Genomic DNA, 18,156 nt, shown 5'->3' on the forward strand with positions numbered 1-18,156 from the left:
AGCTTTGATTCTACGGCTCCAAAGAAAAGGAAATAAACTCCCTCTGTCTTTCATGGTCACCTTTAAATTTACTTTTGTTTACCTGGATTCCGAAACACCCCCAGGGCCTGACCGACTGCACCCGTTCAGTAATGCACAGGGAAGCGTTAGTTGCCATAGGAAAAAGGTAAAATGTTGTCCAAGGTGGGAAAAAAAACCCACTGTGTACCTCCCACCTCTGCCTCCGTCAGCCAAACCAGATCAGCATCATAACCAGCTTTTCTCCCTTTTCGTGTACTTTTTTTAACCTGTAAACCCCTCATCCTGGTCAAAGCGTCGTTAACAATCAACCGAACAGCCTAAGCGGCGACCCTGCAGGACTGCTGCTGGAGAACAGGAACTGTCCATGGCTGGTACCTCCTGGGCTTGTCCCGGGAATGCCCTGCAGGACTCAGTGACAAGCCTCGGCTTACTTCAGCGGCGCTTACTGCTGGACGTTGCCCCGGCTTCTCGTCTCCCGTCGTGGCCGGCAGCGCTCGGGTGGGAGAGCTGCGGGGCTTCCCTGGCAGGCGGTGCTGCGGCAGGCCCTCTCTCTCAGTAGGCTTCATCGGCCCTCAGGGGTGGCGTCGGGCACCAGCTCGGAGGACGGCGACGCGGCGGGGCCCTTCACGTGGCGCCACCGTCAGCCGACGCCCCCAGATGACGGGACGCTCGTGAGAACATTGACCCCGATACTGTTTGTAGGGGGTCAGCTGTGCCCCTCCTGCACGCTCCACAGTTCTGAAGCTTCCACTTCCGCCTTTTCAAGATTTTTGGGACATGCTGTGGAGCCCGTACGGGGCGAGATGCCACTAGCACTTTCCCTAGCTTTCCGAGCGGATGCCCGTTACTCTTGCCATCCCTGTTTTGCTGCTTACGAAGCCTTTCGCTTCCGAACTTCCACTGTTAAATATGGGAGTGTTAACGTGTTTTTATTCCCACACAACCTACAGTTCAGCACACGGTCCTACCTCCATCCTTCCGGGACAGTTCCCCCACTATTGCTGCTACTCTCTGGGGGAACCGAAACTGAGGTTGGGAAACTGGTTTTTAAAGTTTTTAAATTGTTCAGTTCATCCGGAGTCTCTGCTTGAGCCCAGATTTAGGAGGCGAGCGCTGAAGCCAGTGGTGGATAAGGCTCCCTAGCAGGGGGCGCTGCCTAAGGAAGTGTGCTCGAGGAAGAGCTCCCGTTTATTAACCAGTACTTTGATATCACGGCTGGCAATCGCTGTGTGCTCACGGCAGATCACAGGTTTTTGTGCCTAGGGACGCTCTAAGCAACCGTTAGTTACAGCAGTTAGTTACAGCACATGTACCTCTTTCGGAACAGTTCATAGAATCACAGAATGGTTTGGGTTGGAAGGGACCTTAAAGATCATCTAGTTCCAACCCCCCTGCCATGGGCAGGGACGCCTTCCACTAGACCAGGTTGCTCAAAGCCTCATCCAGCCTGGCCTTGAACACTTCCAGGGATGGAGCATCCACAGCTTCTCTGGGCAACCTGTTCCAGTGCTTCATCATCCTCTCTGTGAAGAACAACTTCCTGATATCCAGTCTAAACCTTACTATCTTTAAAAGGTGACTGAAACCATCAGTCAGAGCACTCTCTATTTTAAGCCGGTCGGGGCTCAGGGAAGCAACATGTGCAAGAGCAGTTTTCACAGGTAACTGCAGACACTGACAGAGCTGCACGTGTTAAAGCCACAGTGCCTACCCCCGTAACATCAGCTGGAGTGGGAAATGCAACCCAGGTAATCCAGCTCACTCGCTCCCGGCAGGCAAAAAGCGCTTTTCTTTCAGTGCCTCTGCTTTGGACGTAAACACATTCACTGAGCTCGTAACAACCTCACACTAAGGCTGCTCCTTCCCTTGAGAGGCGGTTCCTGTGGTTAAAGGAGGAAACCAAGAAAAGTGCGTTCCTAACGAGGAACCATGGTTGACTTTGGTACGATTTCAGAAAGCTGTGTCTGTCGGCTTCGAGACCCCGTGTGTTGTAAGTGACAGCCGCCATGTCAAGAGACAGGGCGGGCTCCACCACCCTCCTCCTCCCAAAGCTGGACTAACGCCAGGACAATCTGAATTCCCAGAGCTGAAATCCCACCGCAGCGTACGCAGATTCGGCTCGGGACGCGCTCCCTTGATGAAGCGTCTGGCACAGAACCTTTCCTTCCTCCTCCTGTCTTTAAGGAAGCAGTTTCAACACCACGTGCCCCCACACTAGACTGTCACGTGAGCGATGATTTTTTTTGGTTTTAAAGGAGAGGTGGGTTATTTACAGCTGTGAAGAACCAGGGGCGTCTGAGTAACCAAGCCAGCGCTGAAACTGCCAGGCACGTTAGTCAGGGGAACTGTAAGATTCGTGTTAATTCTTTCAGACCAAATAAAAGTTTCTGCCTCTGAGGCGGGCAGCATTTGTGGAGAACGTTGGCTTTTAATTTCCTTTCCGCATCTAAAAGACGAACCCCTCACAAAACGTATGTTATTAAAATTGGTGCGTTACTAAGATTTAAGAACCCCAAACGGGGTTACCGAACACGCGCTTCAGCCACCGACGCGTTTACGCGCTGACTGAAGTTGTAACACCGGTTCCCAACACGCTGCATGCACCCAGTAACACGTACCCGCACGCTAGCTCGGGAACAGACTCCCTAAGTTCAATTCCCAGTTCAGAATGGCTTTGTTCCCTACGGAGGGAACACTAATACTGTTTGACAGCTTCCCGCGAAAGCCTCGGGAAACGCCAAAGGAAGTGGTTAGCCGAACGGTTCAAACCACTGAAGTCGACCATGAGAACGGAGGGGCTCGGTGGGAAGCGCAACTCATGGCTTGCCCCACCCTTGCTCGCTGCAGGCAACTTCTATTCCGTCAGGTACCTCCCAAGTTCAGGTGACGCTCGGCATCTCGTCAGGCACACCTAGACTTCAGCTGTTCAGCCTCCATGGAATCTGGAGTGCGTAATGGTCGTTAAGACCATCGCATCCAATCATCTGCCTAGCACAGAGATCCCAAAGCTCTGGGAACAAGTCCTTACTCGGAAAAGCAAACTTGGGTGAAGGACTGGCAGAGGGATGGCATCTCTTTCGCTAGCTGAAAGCACCAGCCATGCACTGCTGGGTGTGTGACGAGGCAGCATCTCTCTCCAGAAAAGAGTTTAGACCTCCTCCACCGCAAAGCATTTGTAAGTCAGAATCCCAAGGAAAAACAGGCACCTCGTACGACGAGCATCTGTGGGCACCGTGCAGGCATTGACTAAAATTTCAGGTGCCCGAACAACCCCACAGGTTCTGCAGCACCGCCTGCAGAGAACACGTGACAACCTGGAAATCATTCCCTGCTCACATCACTTTGGATTCCAACTGGAAGGTGGATCCACCCCACTGCCAAAAATGCTTGATTTGGCTTGAGATGGAGCACGGGAGAAGACCTGCCTTTGGAGCACCCGGTGTGCGCTCCAGCACACAGGTTCACAAAACCTTGGAATACTCTTCCCTGCATCTGGTGGTGGCTGGTACTAGGAACTCTTTCCTCAGGCAGCCCCTGGAAAGCTGACATGCCCGGTGCTGCAGGGGCTCGATGGAGCAGCTTTTGCTGCTGAGCTGCGAATCCTGAGCTCTGAACTGCGGAAGTTGGGGCACTCCCTGAAGGAAACGTGAACCCACCTACCCACAGAACAGGCTTCAACAACCCTGGGGGCACAAGTCACAGAGGTAGGTTCTTTGTAGCAAGTGCCCCGTACAAATCCAATACTAACTCGTCTCCAGCAACACACCCCAAACAAGCAGGTATTTTTCCATTTTACAGTTTCTGTACATTCATCTCACCAAGGAGCCTGGCGATTTGTTGAGAAAAGTCTGCATTCTGGTACTCTGCACAACAGAAAAGACCACAAGGAGAGTAGGAAGGTCTTTTGCAGAGCAGGATTGAAAGAATATGCAATAAATAAGGCACGAGCCAGGCAGAAAGAGGAAGAGAAACCCCACAGGGGCTGTTCAGAAAGTAGAGGTCCGCCAGGAAGGCAGGGAGCCAGAGGGGGAAAAACCCCAAACTAAACCAAAACTGAGCGTTACACATGCTTACGGAGATTAATTTAAGACTGACAAAACTAAAACAGCCGTCCTCCCCATGTCTTCTCCTACGCTGGAGGGTTTCCAGCTTTCACCACCTCTTAACACAACTGTTTGATACAACAATCTCCATCCCAGGAAATGGGAGCGGGTCAACACAGCCCTCTCAGTCAAAGTACAGCCGTTCGTACCGCAGCTTTTCCTTTCCTCGCTTGGTATTTTAATAGTCCCAATTCTTTAATCACTTAGACATTTACACCCAGTAAAGCACCACACGAGATTCTGTAAAACTTTAATTTATTCCCCTCCCAAGTATCCAGAATAGAAGACCCTCTTGAGTTGGAGAAAAACGTGACAAAGAAGTGGATTACCAGGATAGCTGTTCACATGAAGGAGAAAAAGCACATACTACCAAGGTTACACAGAAAACAACCCAAAAGTCCTATTTAATGGGATAGTGCAAGTTAACAGCATGTCTCTGGCAAGGATACCTTCATCTGGATTATAAAAGTTTTACAGAACAGAGTTAGATCAAGAGTCTGGATGGGTCTCTGCTATTTTACTGTAGCATTAGGAGCGTACTGTTGGAGAGATGCTGTACACAGCGACCCACCAAACAGGTGTATTTACAAGCCTGGGGAGAAAAAAATTATTTTCTCAGTTTATTCAAAATAAAAATACACATAGAATTATGAAAATATAGGTTTACTATTTCCACCACACAGAAGTCAAGGCTGCTGTCTGAAAGGCTTGCAAGATTATTTCAAGTTTTTATAGTTCATCTTTTTCCCTCAACAAGGTGTACCTATGTTCACTGGGTGCCAGCTTCTGGAATGAGCTCTCTGGTGGGCTGCTCGCTAAGTCCTGAATGGGCTGAAAAGCAGAACAAAAGGTAAAATTGCTCGTTAGACTCGTTTTACTAATCACCTCCATTAAGTGAGCTTCTGACATTCGTTATGGGATCGCAGACAAGTCCTGCCTTCTCACAAATTGAGGGGTGTTTACATGTGTTAATTAAGCACCATCAGTTAAGGACATTCCTCAAGGTCACGGCCACCACGCTCGGTTTTCACACAAACGGCTTACAGGTGTGTCACACGTGCCCCACTGCAGATTCCTCTGAGCCTACCCGCCGCTCACCTTGAGGGTGTTCTGGTTTGGGTGTTGGTTTTTGAGAGACACCGGGACAAAAGTGACACCACTGCCAAACTGTTTTAGAATTCACTTTTCTTACGGAAACTGGAAAAAAAAGAAACCCCTAAACCACCAAACCCATGCAGTGCAGGGGGCAGCCATGAGCGGAGACAGCCGCCTCAGGTTGAGGTAAGGCCAGCGTTTCCCTCGCCCCTGCGTATGCATCTCCCCTGAGATGGCGGGATGGCATACGGAGATGGGGAAGTAACCATCCCAGGTTTTGTGTGCGTGTTTCAATGCAGAATGGAGACGGGAGGCAACCAGCCTCTGCCCAGACAGGCGGCAGGATCCGCGCACGCGGCGGGCTTCCTCCCTCCCCGCCAAGCCTCCTCCAGACTGCAGCTGCCTTAGAGCGTCTCTTCCCCGCACACACCCCTCCAGCTCTGAGCTGATGGACTGCCTGCCCTTAGCCTCAGCCTCCATCCAGCCCTATTTCTGCATCTCCTCCTGTTGGGATGGATCCTGGCTGCTCAACCAATTCCTGAGAAACACAGGGTGTTACCCGTTGGATGAATTACTTCTGAGACAATCCAGCCCTGGTGTTTCCACGGCCAGTCATGACAACAGCCAAAAGCAGTCATGCTCTGGGCCCAAGGCAAGCCCTCCAGGGCTTTCATAGAATCACAGGATGGTTTGGGTTGGAAGGGACCTTAAAGCCCATCTAGTTCCAACCCCCCTGCCATGGGCAGGGACACCTTCCACTAGACCAGGTTGCTCAGAGCCACATCCAGCCTGGCCTTGAACACTTCCAGGGCTGGGGCATCCACAGCTTCTCTGGGCAACCTGTTCCAGTGCCTCACCACCCTCTCTGGGAAGAATTTCTTCCTGATATCTAATCTAAACCTCCCCACTTTCAATTTAAACCCGTTACCCCTTGTCCTGTCACTACAGGCCCTTGTAAAAAGTCCCCCCCAGCTTCCTTGTAGCCCCTTCAGGTACTGGAAGGGGCTGTAAGGTCTCCCTGGAGCCTTCTCTTCTCCAGGCTGAACAAGCCCAGCTCTCTCAGCCTGTCCCCATAGCAGAGGTGCTCCAGCCCTCTGAGCATCCTCATGGCCTCCTCTGGACTCACTCCAACAGTGGCTCGCATCTTTTAACCTGGAGCAGGGCATCAGGAGGCTGCGCTCACGTGGCTGAGTGCACGGCCACCCATACCGCATCCCACAGATGACCAGGAAGATGAGCCTGCAGCCATAAATCGTTTCTGTCCCTCACACGTGGGTTCTGGGACACAACGCCATCGGGTCTCATCTGGGATGAAGCCGGCCCTTTGAGCCCTAGACAATGCAACGTAGAAGTTAAGTGTTTAAATCAGTTATTTCTTCAGAGAGAGCCTGAGGTAATGAGGTAGTTCCCTGGGAGGCTGCTGCCTTGGCACTTCTCAGCAGGACCCAGGCCTATGAGCTCAGTGGTGTATCAAGAAGACACAAGGCTGCTCAAGACAAAGATGACTGGGCTGAGCAGAGGGAAGCTGGGCTGGTAACCTCCATTCTTTTCTGCCTCTTGGATTAAACTAAACACTGAGGTGCTCCTGAGTTTTGTCTGGAGAAATTTTCTCTGTCTAGTAGTTGCGTTCCTGAAGGGATCCTGGGAGTGACTCCCAGGCATGTAACAGAGCCTGCCAACCTCTGAGCAGGACAGCAACGGATTCAAACGCAGCCTGTGACTGCTATTAATGCTGCTTGTTAACTGCATTAATAAAAGTAACAAGCCCCGTTACCACTTCTCAGTCTTTTGTTGATGCTCTGACCATCTGCCTTCTGCCTGGACTGGGGACTACGAGCAAATACGTAAAACGCTGCTGTTAGAGGCGCCTTTGCATAGCGCCTCGTGTGGGAAACGACGCACCTACAGCGTATCGTCCCGTTTTGCGCTGAAATCACATGAGAATATAAGAGCAACAGTCACTGGCCCAAGTTCTTCTGCTTCCGTGGAGAAAAAGACACACTCTTACACTATTCCCTTCTCGAAGGCAAGCAGGTACCATGCTTCCCCCTAATGCTCTCCCTGCCTTTACCCAAGGGAAGGGAAAGGAAGAGCCAAGCAGAAGCAGCCACACTCTGCTCCCGTAACCAGATTTCTCCTTCTGGAGGCTGAGGTTAGAAGTACGCACGTGCTGGAAGCACAGCTCTGACAGGGAGGTAGAAAAGGTCGTTGGGACACGGCCAAGTTACGTGCATCTGCTGTAACCTTACCTGACCAGGTGCTACGTCAGTTGGATCAGGGCCATGATGAAACTCTCTATGCAGTTTTCCAGAATGCAGGTCTAGTACAAATTGCTTCAGTTTACCTGGAACTCTGGAACAAATCCAAGAGAAACACCCACGTGCTTATTACAAGTGAAGTCCAAACAGGGAAGATTTAAAATGCGCTGTTTATAGAGTAGCCAATTTCTGTTTATCGGGCACACTGTGTCCACTTTTAGGTGATTAATAGAGGCCAGGAAGCCAAACGGTTTGTCAAGGTATCCTACCAGCTTCTTTTTCTTTCTGCTGCCTCTCGAGAACACAGCAAGTATTTCATCTTTTCAATAGCTCCCGCCGAGCCCTGCTAGCCGATAATTTCATTGGGTACTCCCTTCAGCTCCCCACTAACCGTAATGTAAGAGGGAACAGCAGGCTCCAAATGCACAGTTTACAGATACAAATGACAGTTGGGTAGCGGTATCGACAAAGCATCGCTGAAAGGCTCTCGAGCGCCTCAGCAACCGCACGCACGCTCCGGAGAAGCGCTGAGAGGGTACCAGCATAAATCTGATCTGCGACCATCTACTGTCACCCACAGCAAACGTGCTAAACTACAGCATCCCATCTCGTTTGGGAAACGCCAAATAGGCTAAAAAGCTTAAAATGAAGAGTTGGTCTAACAGGTATCACAGAGGAAATAAACTGTACCGCGAGCACTGTGTGTGCAAGCAAAAGGCGACGTATGAATGGAGACAGGTTTTGTAGGGAGTCTTTCATCACACCAATTACTGCATTTCGGGAAGAGGGGCAAAGCGTGGCCAGGCAGGCCATCCGCAGTATTTCCCATTATCAGAAAGCTGTGGATAAAACACACCGTAATGTAGAGTCAGAAGGTATCACTACTCCGTGTTAGAGTGGTACTTGGAGGGGTGTCTTCACTTCCCAGCTAAGATCAGGAATTAGTACGGATGGAGAGAAGGGGGTTCCTTCCAGCCAGGTTGCAGGGACAGCAGAATCAGTGCTCTCTGCTCTGCCCTTGGGCTCCTGCCCTGTTCTAGGCCAGGCATACTGCTGGAGACATTCCCCTCCAACTCCTCACGCAGCCACGGCATTTGTGCTTACAGCTGCTTGTAGCTCAGCCAGTTCCTGCTGGAAGTGTGGTGTGTGGAATAGTGTGTGGAAGGCTGGTGTGTGGAATGCTCCTTGCTATCGTTTCCGATCTGGAACAGCAGGATGAATGGGGTCAGGTGGCCAAAGTATGAGGACAAAATTTTGGATGGTGGCCTGGTTTGCCTACGAAGTGGCTATTGTCCAAAAAGATGACTCCCTAGAGAGGAGATCTGTCAGTGGGCCAGTTCTGAAAGTACCATAACCGAGCCCTGTTGGTCAGTGGCAGCGCTGGGATTACAAGAGGCAACTTGTAAGAGAGCCCAGAAAACGCACTGAAGTGGAAGAAATCCTTGCAGGTAGATGAAAGTCTCAGAATTGTTTTATCTATTACTAAAAGAAACCCAAACCCAACAACAAACGAAACCAAAACCAAAATCCAAACCACACACACACACAGAGGAGTATCACCCCAGGGGCTCCAAACTCTCCTTGTTTCCAAACTCTGTGTTAGGTATCTCTTAAGTATCAGCTCAATTTCCTAGAGTAAGGTTGAATAATTATTTATCATTAAGCAACTGTCTACAATCCCGACATCTCTCTCCTCTTCATCTGTATGTAACAGCTGGTTTACAAACAAACAAGTAGCTTTTATTATTCTCACAGTGTTTCACAGAACAAGCAAGAAACAACACGAAAGTCTAAACTACACATCTCTCTTCCCCCGTAAAGGATATTAATTTGTTTTAGGGCTGTTTCAAAAGTGACAAAAAAAGATGCCTTCAAAATGCAAATATTTTTTAAAGCACTGGCATGTGCAGTGAACGTGATCTTCTAAAGAAACAGGAACACAAGGAGAAAAATGGTCACTAGCAGAGTTTCCACGCACACAGCTTTAGATACTCAAAAAGCATTATTTGAGATATGTCGGAGACTACATTTTAAGAAGCAGCCTGTGGAGAATTATAGGGAGAAGCTAGGTCTGAACCCTCCTTCCAAACGTCAACATTTCAGGTGGAAAAAAATGCCTGCTGGAATGGCAGAATTAGACATGGGGTTACATTCACATGCCACGTCTGAGGTCTGAATCCCTGGCTTTGACAAAAAAACCCGAAATACCCTGAATTTTTAAAAAGTACGAATGGGCGAAAATTCAAGCCTCAAAGCGCAGGCACCACAGCAGGGCTTTTGCGAGCAGCGTCTGCGCGGGGGCCCCCCTCCAGACGGGAAGTGGAGTTAAGGCCCAGCCCGGGGACAGAACGCCTGTCCCGTGCTGACAGGCCCTGAAGGGAACGGGCGCATCACCAACCCCCCGGCGAGCCACGGGAGACGCAACATCTGCTTCCAGGGCAGCGCAACGTAGAGAGGGCTGCGGATGTGAAGCACCCTGATGCTCCTCTCTCCAGAGAACACGCCAGCTACCAAGCCATTTTCCAAGCTGCACGTGGAAAGATCAGAAACCCATGCAACAAGGATTTCTCTGCCAGCTTTCTGGGTGTAGAGTAACGCAGGAAGGCTGGAATTGCACAGCAGGAAAAAAACCAAACCAGGAAGCTGGGAATCCTTACATGGTGCACGTTACAGTAACGACTGCATTAACGCAACACTTAAACACTCCATGTTGTATTTTAAACCTTTTAAAGGTAATTGATCTATCTAGATCACCACGAAGAATACCATGGCAGGCTCCAAGCACCCCACTGTCGTGGAAAACAGCAAGACTGCTGAAGAGCAGCAGCCTCCAAAAACTTTATGCTAGGAGAGAATCTCACGTTAAGTAACGCAATTCCATGTAAACAGTGGCCTCACACCAATTCCTACTGCTTTAAGGATCTGACACATACGTAGACTGCCTGACCCATCCCCAGAATTACCCATCTCCCTATCGCAGCACTCATTAAAATACGAGCACGTGTCTTTCCCTCTGTCCTTCTCAAATCAACAATGCAGAGAGAGAGAAATACTTACGACAAGTCACTGAAGTCTGGGAAGACATACATGTGCCTAAAGCTATCGATGGCAATAACGGGGCAGTCTGCTGGAGTCTTCTGGATGTGGAGGAGTGGGTGCCGGAATTTATCGCAGTCAGCATGGAGGAAGTTTATCGTGCCTTAAAATCATGAGCAGACAAAAATCCACGTTAAGATTTTATTACTGCCTTGAAACCCTGAACACTTCTGTGAGTACTACAAAGGGGAGGATAACAGACACGACATGCAAAACTTGAAAAATAGATTTAAATAACTAACACCACCACAATAACGGATTTTCTGAAAGTATTTTTGGCCACAAAACCTGGAGTTTTGTTCAATGCCCTCTCAAACTGCATGAAGTCCTCTAGACAAGGGGGATTTCTGAAACAGTTACTTACTAATAAACTGTGTATCTATTTTAATCATTCCCAGAGAAGTCAGTCCTCGCTGTCAAACGTACATAAAGCCCTTGGACTCAGGAGCTTTAAGGCTAGGTTTCTGTTTGGCCTTTGCTTCCTCTCTGAGTTTTCCTGAATAAAATTATACCAGTAAACCCAAGAAGCAGTAGGAGTTACTACAAACCTTTTTCACTTATTAACTGTCGTGCAACCTCCTGCTGGAATTTCTCTAAACTCTCCAAGTCATCCTTCATGTGGAAAAGTATGAGAAAAGGAAGGCCTTCTTCTGTCAGTTCCTGCACAGGAGACAAATAACAGATCTCAGTTCTTCCATTTCTTAAGGACATTTAAGTGATTCCAGCAGTCTTCCAATTCAGCGAGATCTCTACTTTGAGAACAGCTGAAAACAGGACTAAAGACGTTAACTGCTGATCCTTCACTTAAGATACCCAAGTGATGCAGTTAATCACGTTTCTTTCCTCTGTTTCACATACATCAGATGAAGGTATTTCATTATCAACATTTTGGGAAGGGACACACTTGCTCAAAAGAAATAGCCCAGTTCTGAGAAAGCACATCTTTGTAGAAACAGCAATAAGGCCTGAACAGCATAGTATTAAAGGCTATGAAAAGCTGAGGGTGTATTCTAGACCCAGTCCTAGCTTGGTTCACGCAATAAGCTGGTGTTTTCTTGGCATAACACAAAGAATGAATATCTTTAAGTCCATACTAAGAAAAAAAAAAAAGGCAACCTGAAGAAACAAGCAAAAATCAGAAGCTCATGACTTTGCTACATCAGTTACAAGCAAGTACTACTCTTGGCAGGAACTGCGTGCTGGTCATCTGTACAACACCCTTCTTAAACTTACAGGCAGGTATATTACTAAAATCGATGAAGAAATGAAACCCTCCGTTGGACAGGCAAGCTTTAGTTCCTCACAGAAATGCGTTCTTGCAGTCTGAGTGCCTTTTAAAGATCTCTCTCTGGGGACAGATAAACGTAGGAACTCCTTGAATAATTTATTCAGGATTTTTCCTTTACTCAAAACCCAAACAAACCCCAAACAACAGGCATTTGCATCCTTCAAAAGTTATTTTTAGACACCTCTGCATGTCAGCTGAACTCACTAGCACCCAACTGAAAACGCAATCATTTCCCATCCAGCAGTTTTGCCCATCTTACATCTGCACAAACTGGGGCACAAGCAAGCGCCGTTATTTCTTGGAGTCTTGCCTGTATCAGAACAAAACGCGTTTTGAGGGAGGTAACGCTCATTCGTTCTGCCAAAAAATAGTTTCTTCAGATATTTTCCATTTGCAGGAAGGGGGAAGAAACGCTTTCCCTGTCAGCAGGCAGCCAGCTACATAGTGCACAAGAAGTAATGGCTGCCATTCTCCCTCCCCCAAGTCTGGCAGGTAAGTCGGAGCTTGTACTTTTAACAGAGAATGCAAAGACCCTCATAACGTCACACTCCTCACAAAACCGCTTCCCAACCCATCCGTAAACCAGCCACTAATCACATTTGCTTATTTTCATTTTTACACATGCAAATTCAGCTAGTTCTCAGCCTCCTCTCCTGGTAGAGGATGGGAAAAAGTGCGTTTCGGATGACTCTGGTTCTGGCTCCACTTCCTCACTGGTTTCAGCCGGTACGTTTCCAGAGGGAGAACTCCCACACTGAGCTTGGTATTCCAACTCCGTGCTCCCCTCTTGCTTACAAGCAGCTAAAAGGACCACCTCAGTTTTGATACCTGAATGGCTAAAACCCTTATATGTGGCAGGTTATATTCACAAGATCGATTCATCTCCGAACAGGTTGTCAGGACAGCTGGCTGGAAAGCCTTGCTGATTTTGGCCCTGACTGGTTTCTGTGAAGTATCACAGAGTCATGGTTTGGGCTGGAAGGGACCTTAAAGACCATCTAGTTCCACCCCCCCTGCCATGGGCAGGGACCCCTTCCACTAGACCAGGTTGCTCAAAGCCTCATCCAGCCTGGCCTTGAACACTTCCAGGGATGGGGCATCCACAGCTTCTCTCGGCAACCTCTTCCAGTGCCTCACCACCCTCTCCGGGAAGAACTTCTTCCTGATGTCCAATCTAAACCTCTCCACTTTCAATTTAAACCCGTTACCCCTTGTCCTGTCACTACAGGCCCTTGTAAAAAGCCCCCCCCAGCTTCCTTGTAGCCCCTTCAGGTACTGGAAGGCTGCAATAAGGTCTCCCCAGAGCCTTCTCTTCTCCAGGCTGAACAAGCCCAACTCTCTCAGCCTGTCCCCATAGCAGAGGTGCTCCAGCCCTCTGAGCATCTTTGTGGCCTCCTCTGGACTCCTTTGTTTGCTCTGCTGTTCTGGCTTTCGGAGCATGTCTTACCAGTCAGGATGTGGCCAGTGGAATAGCTACCTCATTTGCTTTGGGCTGCTCCCTCAAAACCTACTGTTGTCGCTGGCACCGAGAATACCAAAAGATGTTTTCATTAGGTCTGAGCTGTCCACATCACTTCCATATGCCTTTGAGAAACTTTTTACCCTTTCAGAAACCTCACAGTTCAGCCCCATCAGTAGCCCACAGGGTTCACTGTATTCACACAAGATAAAGCAAAACAGACTGTTCACAGGTTAAACAGCCATTTCTTGCGAATGATGTTACTGATCCCAACAACATGTTCTCGTCAAGCACCCGGGCTCTCTCTGGAATGGACAGTCTTCTCAAGCAGAGCACCTTGCTTCAGAGTTCTATTACCATCTGTTGTCTAAAGTCACCACGATGAACTCTGTTCAGACTGGGCACCTGCCTGGCTGGCCTGCCCATGACACCTACGAGGTAACGAAAACCTTACGAAAGAAAACGAGGGAGTAACCTACCAGCAGGTTACAGATGCCAATGTTGATTTCTGAATTGAGTTTAAAGTCTGTGGTAGAATTTTTAATCTTATTTCTACGGTATTCTAGTTCCATAAACACAGCTTAACAGTCACAGAACTCTGTATTTGTAAAGTTCTACAGTATTCTAGTTCCATAAACACATCTTAACAGTCACAGAACTCTGTATTTTTACCCCGTAATGCTGTGCAGTATGCATTCAGAGCCCATTTAAATACTGGGCCATCTCAGCAGGCAGCAGTATCTCAGTTTTGGCATGTTTCAATTTGTTTGGGTACCGGCAGCACTGAATTTTTTTTGAACAAATGCTGCTAGGCAAAATGTCACGCTGGAATATCTTCCTAGGAAAACAGGAGTCGAAGGTTGAGAGCACAACCAGAAAAACTACAACACGATGTGGTACAAGCTGACAGCGATGAACCCTGGCTTCTAAGGCTCAGAGTCTAACTTCAGCATGGGAAAAGGACACTGAAAATCTACCACATGCTTCTAAACATGTTAACACAGCGCATCTTTCACATAACGAGCTGAAAATGAAGAACTGAAATTATGTGGCTGTGTACAAACACCCCTTTGAGATACTACAAACTTGCTCATTTTCTAAAGGTATTTTTTCCCCCCCTCTTGGTTACCGTACAAAAAACCTGTAATACGGAGTTGGAAACAGATCCAAGAGGAGTAAATTACGAAAGAAAACAGAACAGCATTGAAAGAAAATAAGGATAACTAGAGGGGAAAAAAAAACCCCAAACCCAACACCCAAACAAAAAGATGTTTAAAAGTTCTTACAAATTACAGCCAAAATGAAACCGATGGGGAAGAGCATATGAAGCCAAAAAAGATTAAGAAGGTACCACTGCTGAAACACAGACTGACAAAAAAACCCACAACCCCACACATTTCTGATTACAGGTCCCAGAAGACTGCGAGTTCTGTAGATGGTCAGCCACCGTTTAATGTGCTTGTTTATTAGAGAATGCTTTGAAAGTGGTTAATACGGTAACATTCCCACTAACTTGAACAGTAAATTTTAAAAGCCAATTATAACTAGAAGATAGTTCACTGTTATTTTCCTCTTTCAAACTGTCACGGGCATGCTGACACAGATATTTTCTGCCCCAGCTAGGAATATTTTTTCAAGGTCATAATAGATATAAAAGGCACTTAAATAGCATTGGTGTCTGGATCTTAAATCAACATTCAGCCATAACATCTGTGTAAAACATATGTACTTACTTCAGAGCCGAATAACACAACCTACCCAAGGTGTTACACACGTACAAACTTAAGACACACACGTGCTCTCACACACGCCCATTCTTGGCATCCAAGTGTCCACACTCTGCAAATCACCAGGCCCTCTTATGGGATCTGTGTGCATGACTGGAACCTCTGATGTTGGTAGCGTACCAGACAAGCCTGCCTCCAGCCGAGTTCCAGTCTAACCAGAAAGCTCCAAAATAATAAGATGTTACCCGACCACGGTTTTCTGACAAGAACAAAGCATGCTGGAAGTTCTCTGGCATGGATCAGAGACCTTGAAAGAGACATTCTAGTTTTGAGAAAGCAAGCCCGAAAGTACAACAGTAGACAAAATCCTTACCTCCCCGTTTTCAAATGTAATTTCTCGAACGAGTGGTACACATTTATCTTGTGTCCATGCATAAATCAAATCAAAATTGGTTAGTGAGCCTAAATACACCATATCGGGAGCGTTTTCCTGTTGAAAAGAAAAACATACTAGTTGAGAAACAGTAAAAGTGACATTGCTACCTGCAAAGAAGATTGCCTACCCACAATATCCACATAAATACTGAAAGCCAATCCGATAGCTACAAAGACTGGTGGAAAAAATAACCTCCTAACGTCCTACAGGACTTGAAACTGGTATTTTACATTTGCTTTGCCGAGGAGAGACGAATAAACAACAGTTTCTCCTTTATGTGCTAGTAGATTTAATTCAGAATTCAGTGCTGCCCTCTTAGTGTAATTCCCATTTTGGTTAACGTGAAGCGAAGCATGACTTCGCAAGCTGCGGCTGCGATTAAGCGCACCTTAATTCAGGAGCGACGGATGAATTGGGTAACCTAATAAATCCTGGTGTTGCAGGAAAAGGTTTGAAACTGCCTCCCTCCTCAGGTCTTTTTTGTTTAATTTATTTCTCTTTTGTAAGAAACTCTCTTCATACATTAAAATAGGAGAAAGGAGCAGATTTTTCAGATGTTAATTATGTTTCTAAAACAAGGATGTCTTGCAGATTTTCTTCTGCACTGTATTTTTCCTCAAGTAAAACTATTTATGGGAGTTTGTTAACATACAGTTAATTTTACTAATTCTTAATTTTTTTTTTTTTTAAATGAAGAGAAAAGCTCTTAGTCCCTGTGGGCCAAGACCCGCAGGACAGGCAAGCGACTATCAGAGAAATACTCCGCGATTGTCACTTGCTTTGGACCAGCCTGACGTGCACCAGCTGTTGGAACTCCACAGGTTGTTAAGACTTCTCCAGAACACAACGTATCTGTACATACGATGAGCTGGAAAACAAAATCCCCATTTCTGGACACTTGACAGTTCAAATGACAGGTTTAGGGTTTGTGCACTTAACTGGCAACGAATGAGACAGATCATTTTCACCAACTCGGAATCACTAACTCCTATAACCCTACTCCTCACACTGTTTAGTGGCGACATAAGGGTTCGAGAAGCAGCAACATGCTGAATGATGCGCATACAGCCTCCACTCACAGATACCGACCGTAAGCAGAATAAAATGCGTAGTTACACTTACCCCTGGTGGCTTGTAGATTACATTGTCTCCGCTAAATCTCTCTGCTTTTGAAATAGCCCTACAACAAACCAACCAGTAAGCATGTCTTGGTACAGACAAATAGAATAACTGAGATACCAAAAAAAAAAACCCCAAACCATATTTTAAATTTGCTACCCTTTCTTTACTTCTTACTTTTCCTTCAAAATTTGGGAATTAATATCTTCGGTCTTTACAGAAAACTGTGAAGTGACTCCACAGAAACTTGGCCTGGCTAGGCAAGAGGGCATTAAGGGAGTCAGCAAGGTGTATCCCTAAGATGAGGAGTGTGGACTAAAGGCATCCACGTGATGAATGCCAGTACAATTTTGCGGAAGAGACCATCAGAGAAAACTGTTAATGGACACAATCATCCTAATAAAACCAAAACATAATTCTTAAAGAAGGAAAGGAGAGAAAGGTGGATTCTCGTGTGCACTTACTCTTCCCGCTCCGCTGTTTACATTAGAAATGTCCATCTCATCAACCCTGATAAAGAAGGGCTGCGAGGTGCGCTGCCGGCACAGGCAAGGAGAACACGGACAGCAAACAAGCCCACACTCTCCATTTTACCCTCGGGACAGATCTAGAGAGCACAAGACAACAGCATGCGGCTTCTGACCACCGATGATATGGCAAGCATGCGCCTGGAGAACACGTGCACGTCCCCCTTGGTATCCAGCTCAGTATGTCACTTAGCAAGTTCCTACCCTGCCTTTGGAGTATCTTGTGGTTCCTTAATCCCAGTCACAAGAGAGAACACCCAGCAAGTTGCTAGCTTGTACCCTCAAAGTTATCATCTCTTATTCAAACACTAGGGGACAGCTATGCATCCACCACAGCAGACAGCAAAAAAATAAGGACAGAAAGCTCACGACAAAAATAAACCCTTTCACCATCTTCAGACTTCGAGAAAGGCCTCCCTCTCCCTTCCTCTCTCCCGTGCCCTTGCTGTTCCGACGCAACTCTTGCTGCCAAGACAGAACTGACTGGCTGCATGTGCCACAGAAGGGTGAAACGAAGAGCCTATTTCTTTTAGCACAGCCTCTGGGAAACATGAGCTAAGTGTTCCAGCTTCTCCAACTGCACTGAACCCAGAGGAGATAGGGTAAGGATGGATGAAGAACGATGACGACATGTAAGAGGGAGAGGGAAAAAAGGCAACTAAAGATACCGCAATTTATTTCGCTGCAACATGAGGTAAAACTTCCAAGGGCCCGAACCATTTAGGGAGCCAAGAGGAAAAACAAACAAAAAGGACATGAGCTTGACTCAAAGTACCTACATTTTACTCATTTCATTTGATCTCTGGCTTATCACCGACAAAAGACACCAGTCGAGGTGTGTCACACCCACCGGCATTGGCACCGCTATGGACACGTGTGTATTTCAAAACGCACATCTGTGTTCCTGACATGACGACTGCTCCCATCACGTGAAATGGGGCTTCCTCGTAACCATCATCACTGAGGTAAACTCCGCGCGTCCACAGCGATCCTTCACCGAGTAAGAAGAATCACAGAATGGTTTGGG

At 47.4% G+C, this 18,156-nt stretch overlaps 1 protein-coding gene across 1 annotated transcript; it reads right to left on the reverse strand.

Moving 5' to 3' along the window:
• Positions 1 to 4,362: 4,362 nt before the first annotated feature.
• On the reverse strand, positions 4,363 to 16,663 carry ERP44 (endoplasmic reticulum protein 44; the record flags this gene model as incomplete). The annotated part of the gene is made up of 6 exons (XM_010157066.1): positions 4,363 to 4,955; positions 7,469 to 7,571; positions 10,535 to 10,676; positions 11,122 to 11,233; positions 15,421 to 15,537; positions 16,606 to 16,663. Coding segments are annotated over 6 exons (634 nt in total), but the record flags the coding sequence as incomplete, so codon positions are not given.
• Between the last annotated feature and the right edge of the window lie 1,493 nt (positions 16,664 to 18,156).

Source organism: Eurypyga helias, unplaced genomic scaffold (assembly GCF_000690775.1).
Source record: "Eurypyga helias isolate BGI_N326 unplaced genomic scaffold, ASM69077v1 scaffold13168, whole genome shotgun sequence".
NCBI lineage: Eukaryota > Metazoa > Chordata > Aves > Eurypygiformes > Eurypygidae > Eurypyga > Eurypyga helias.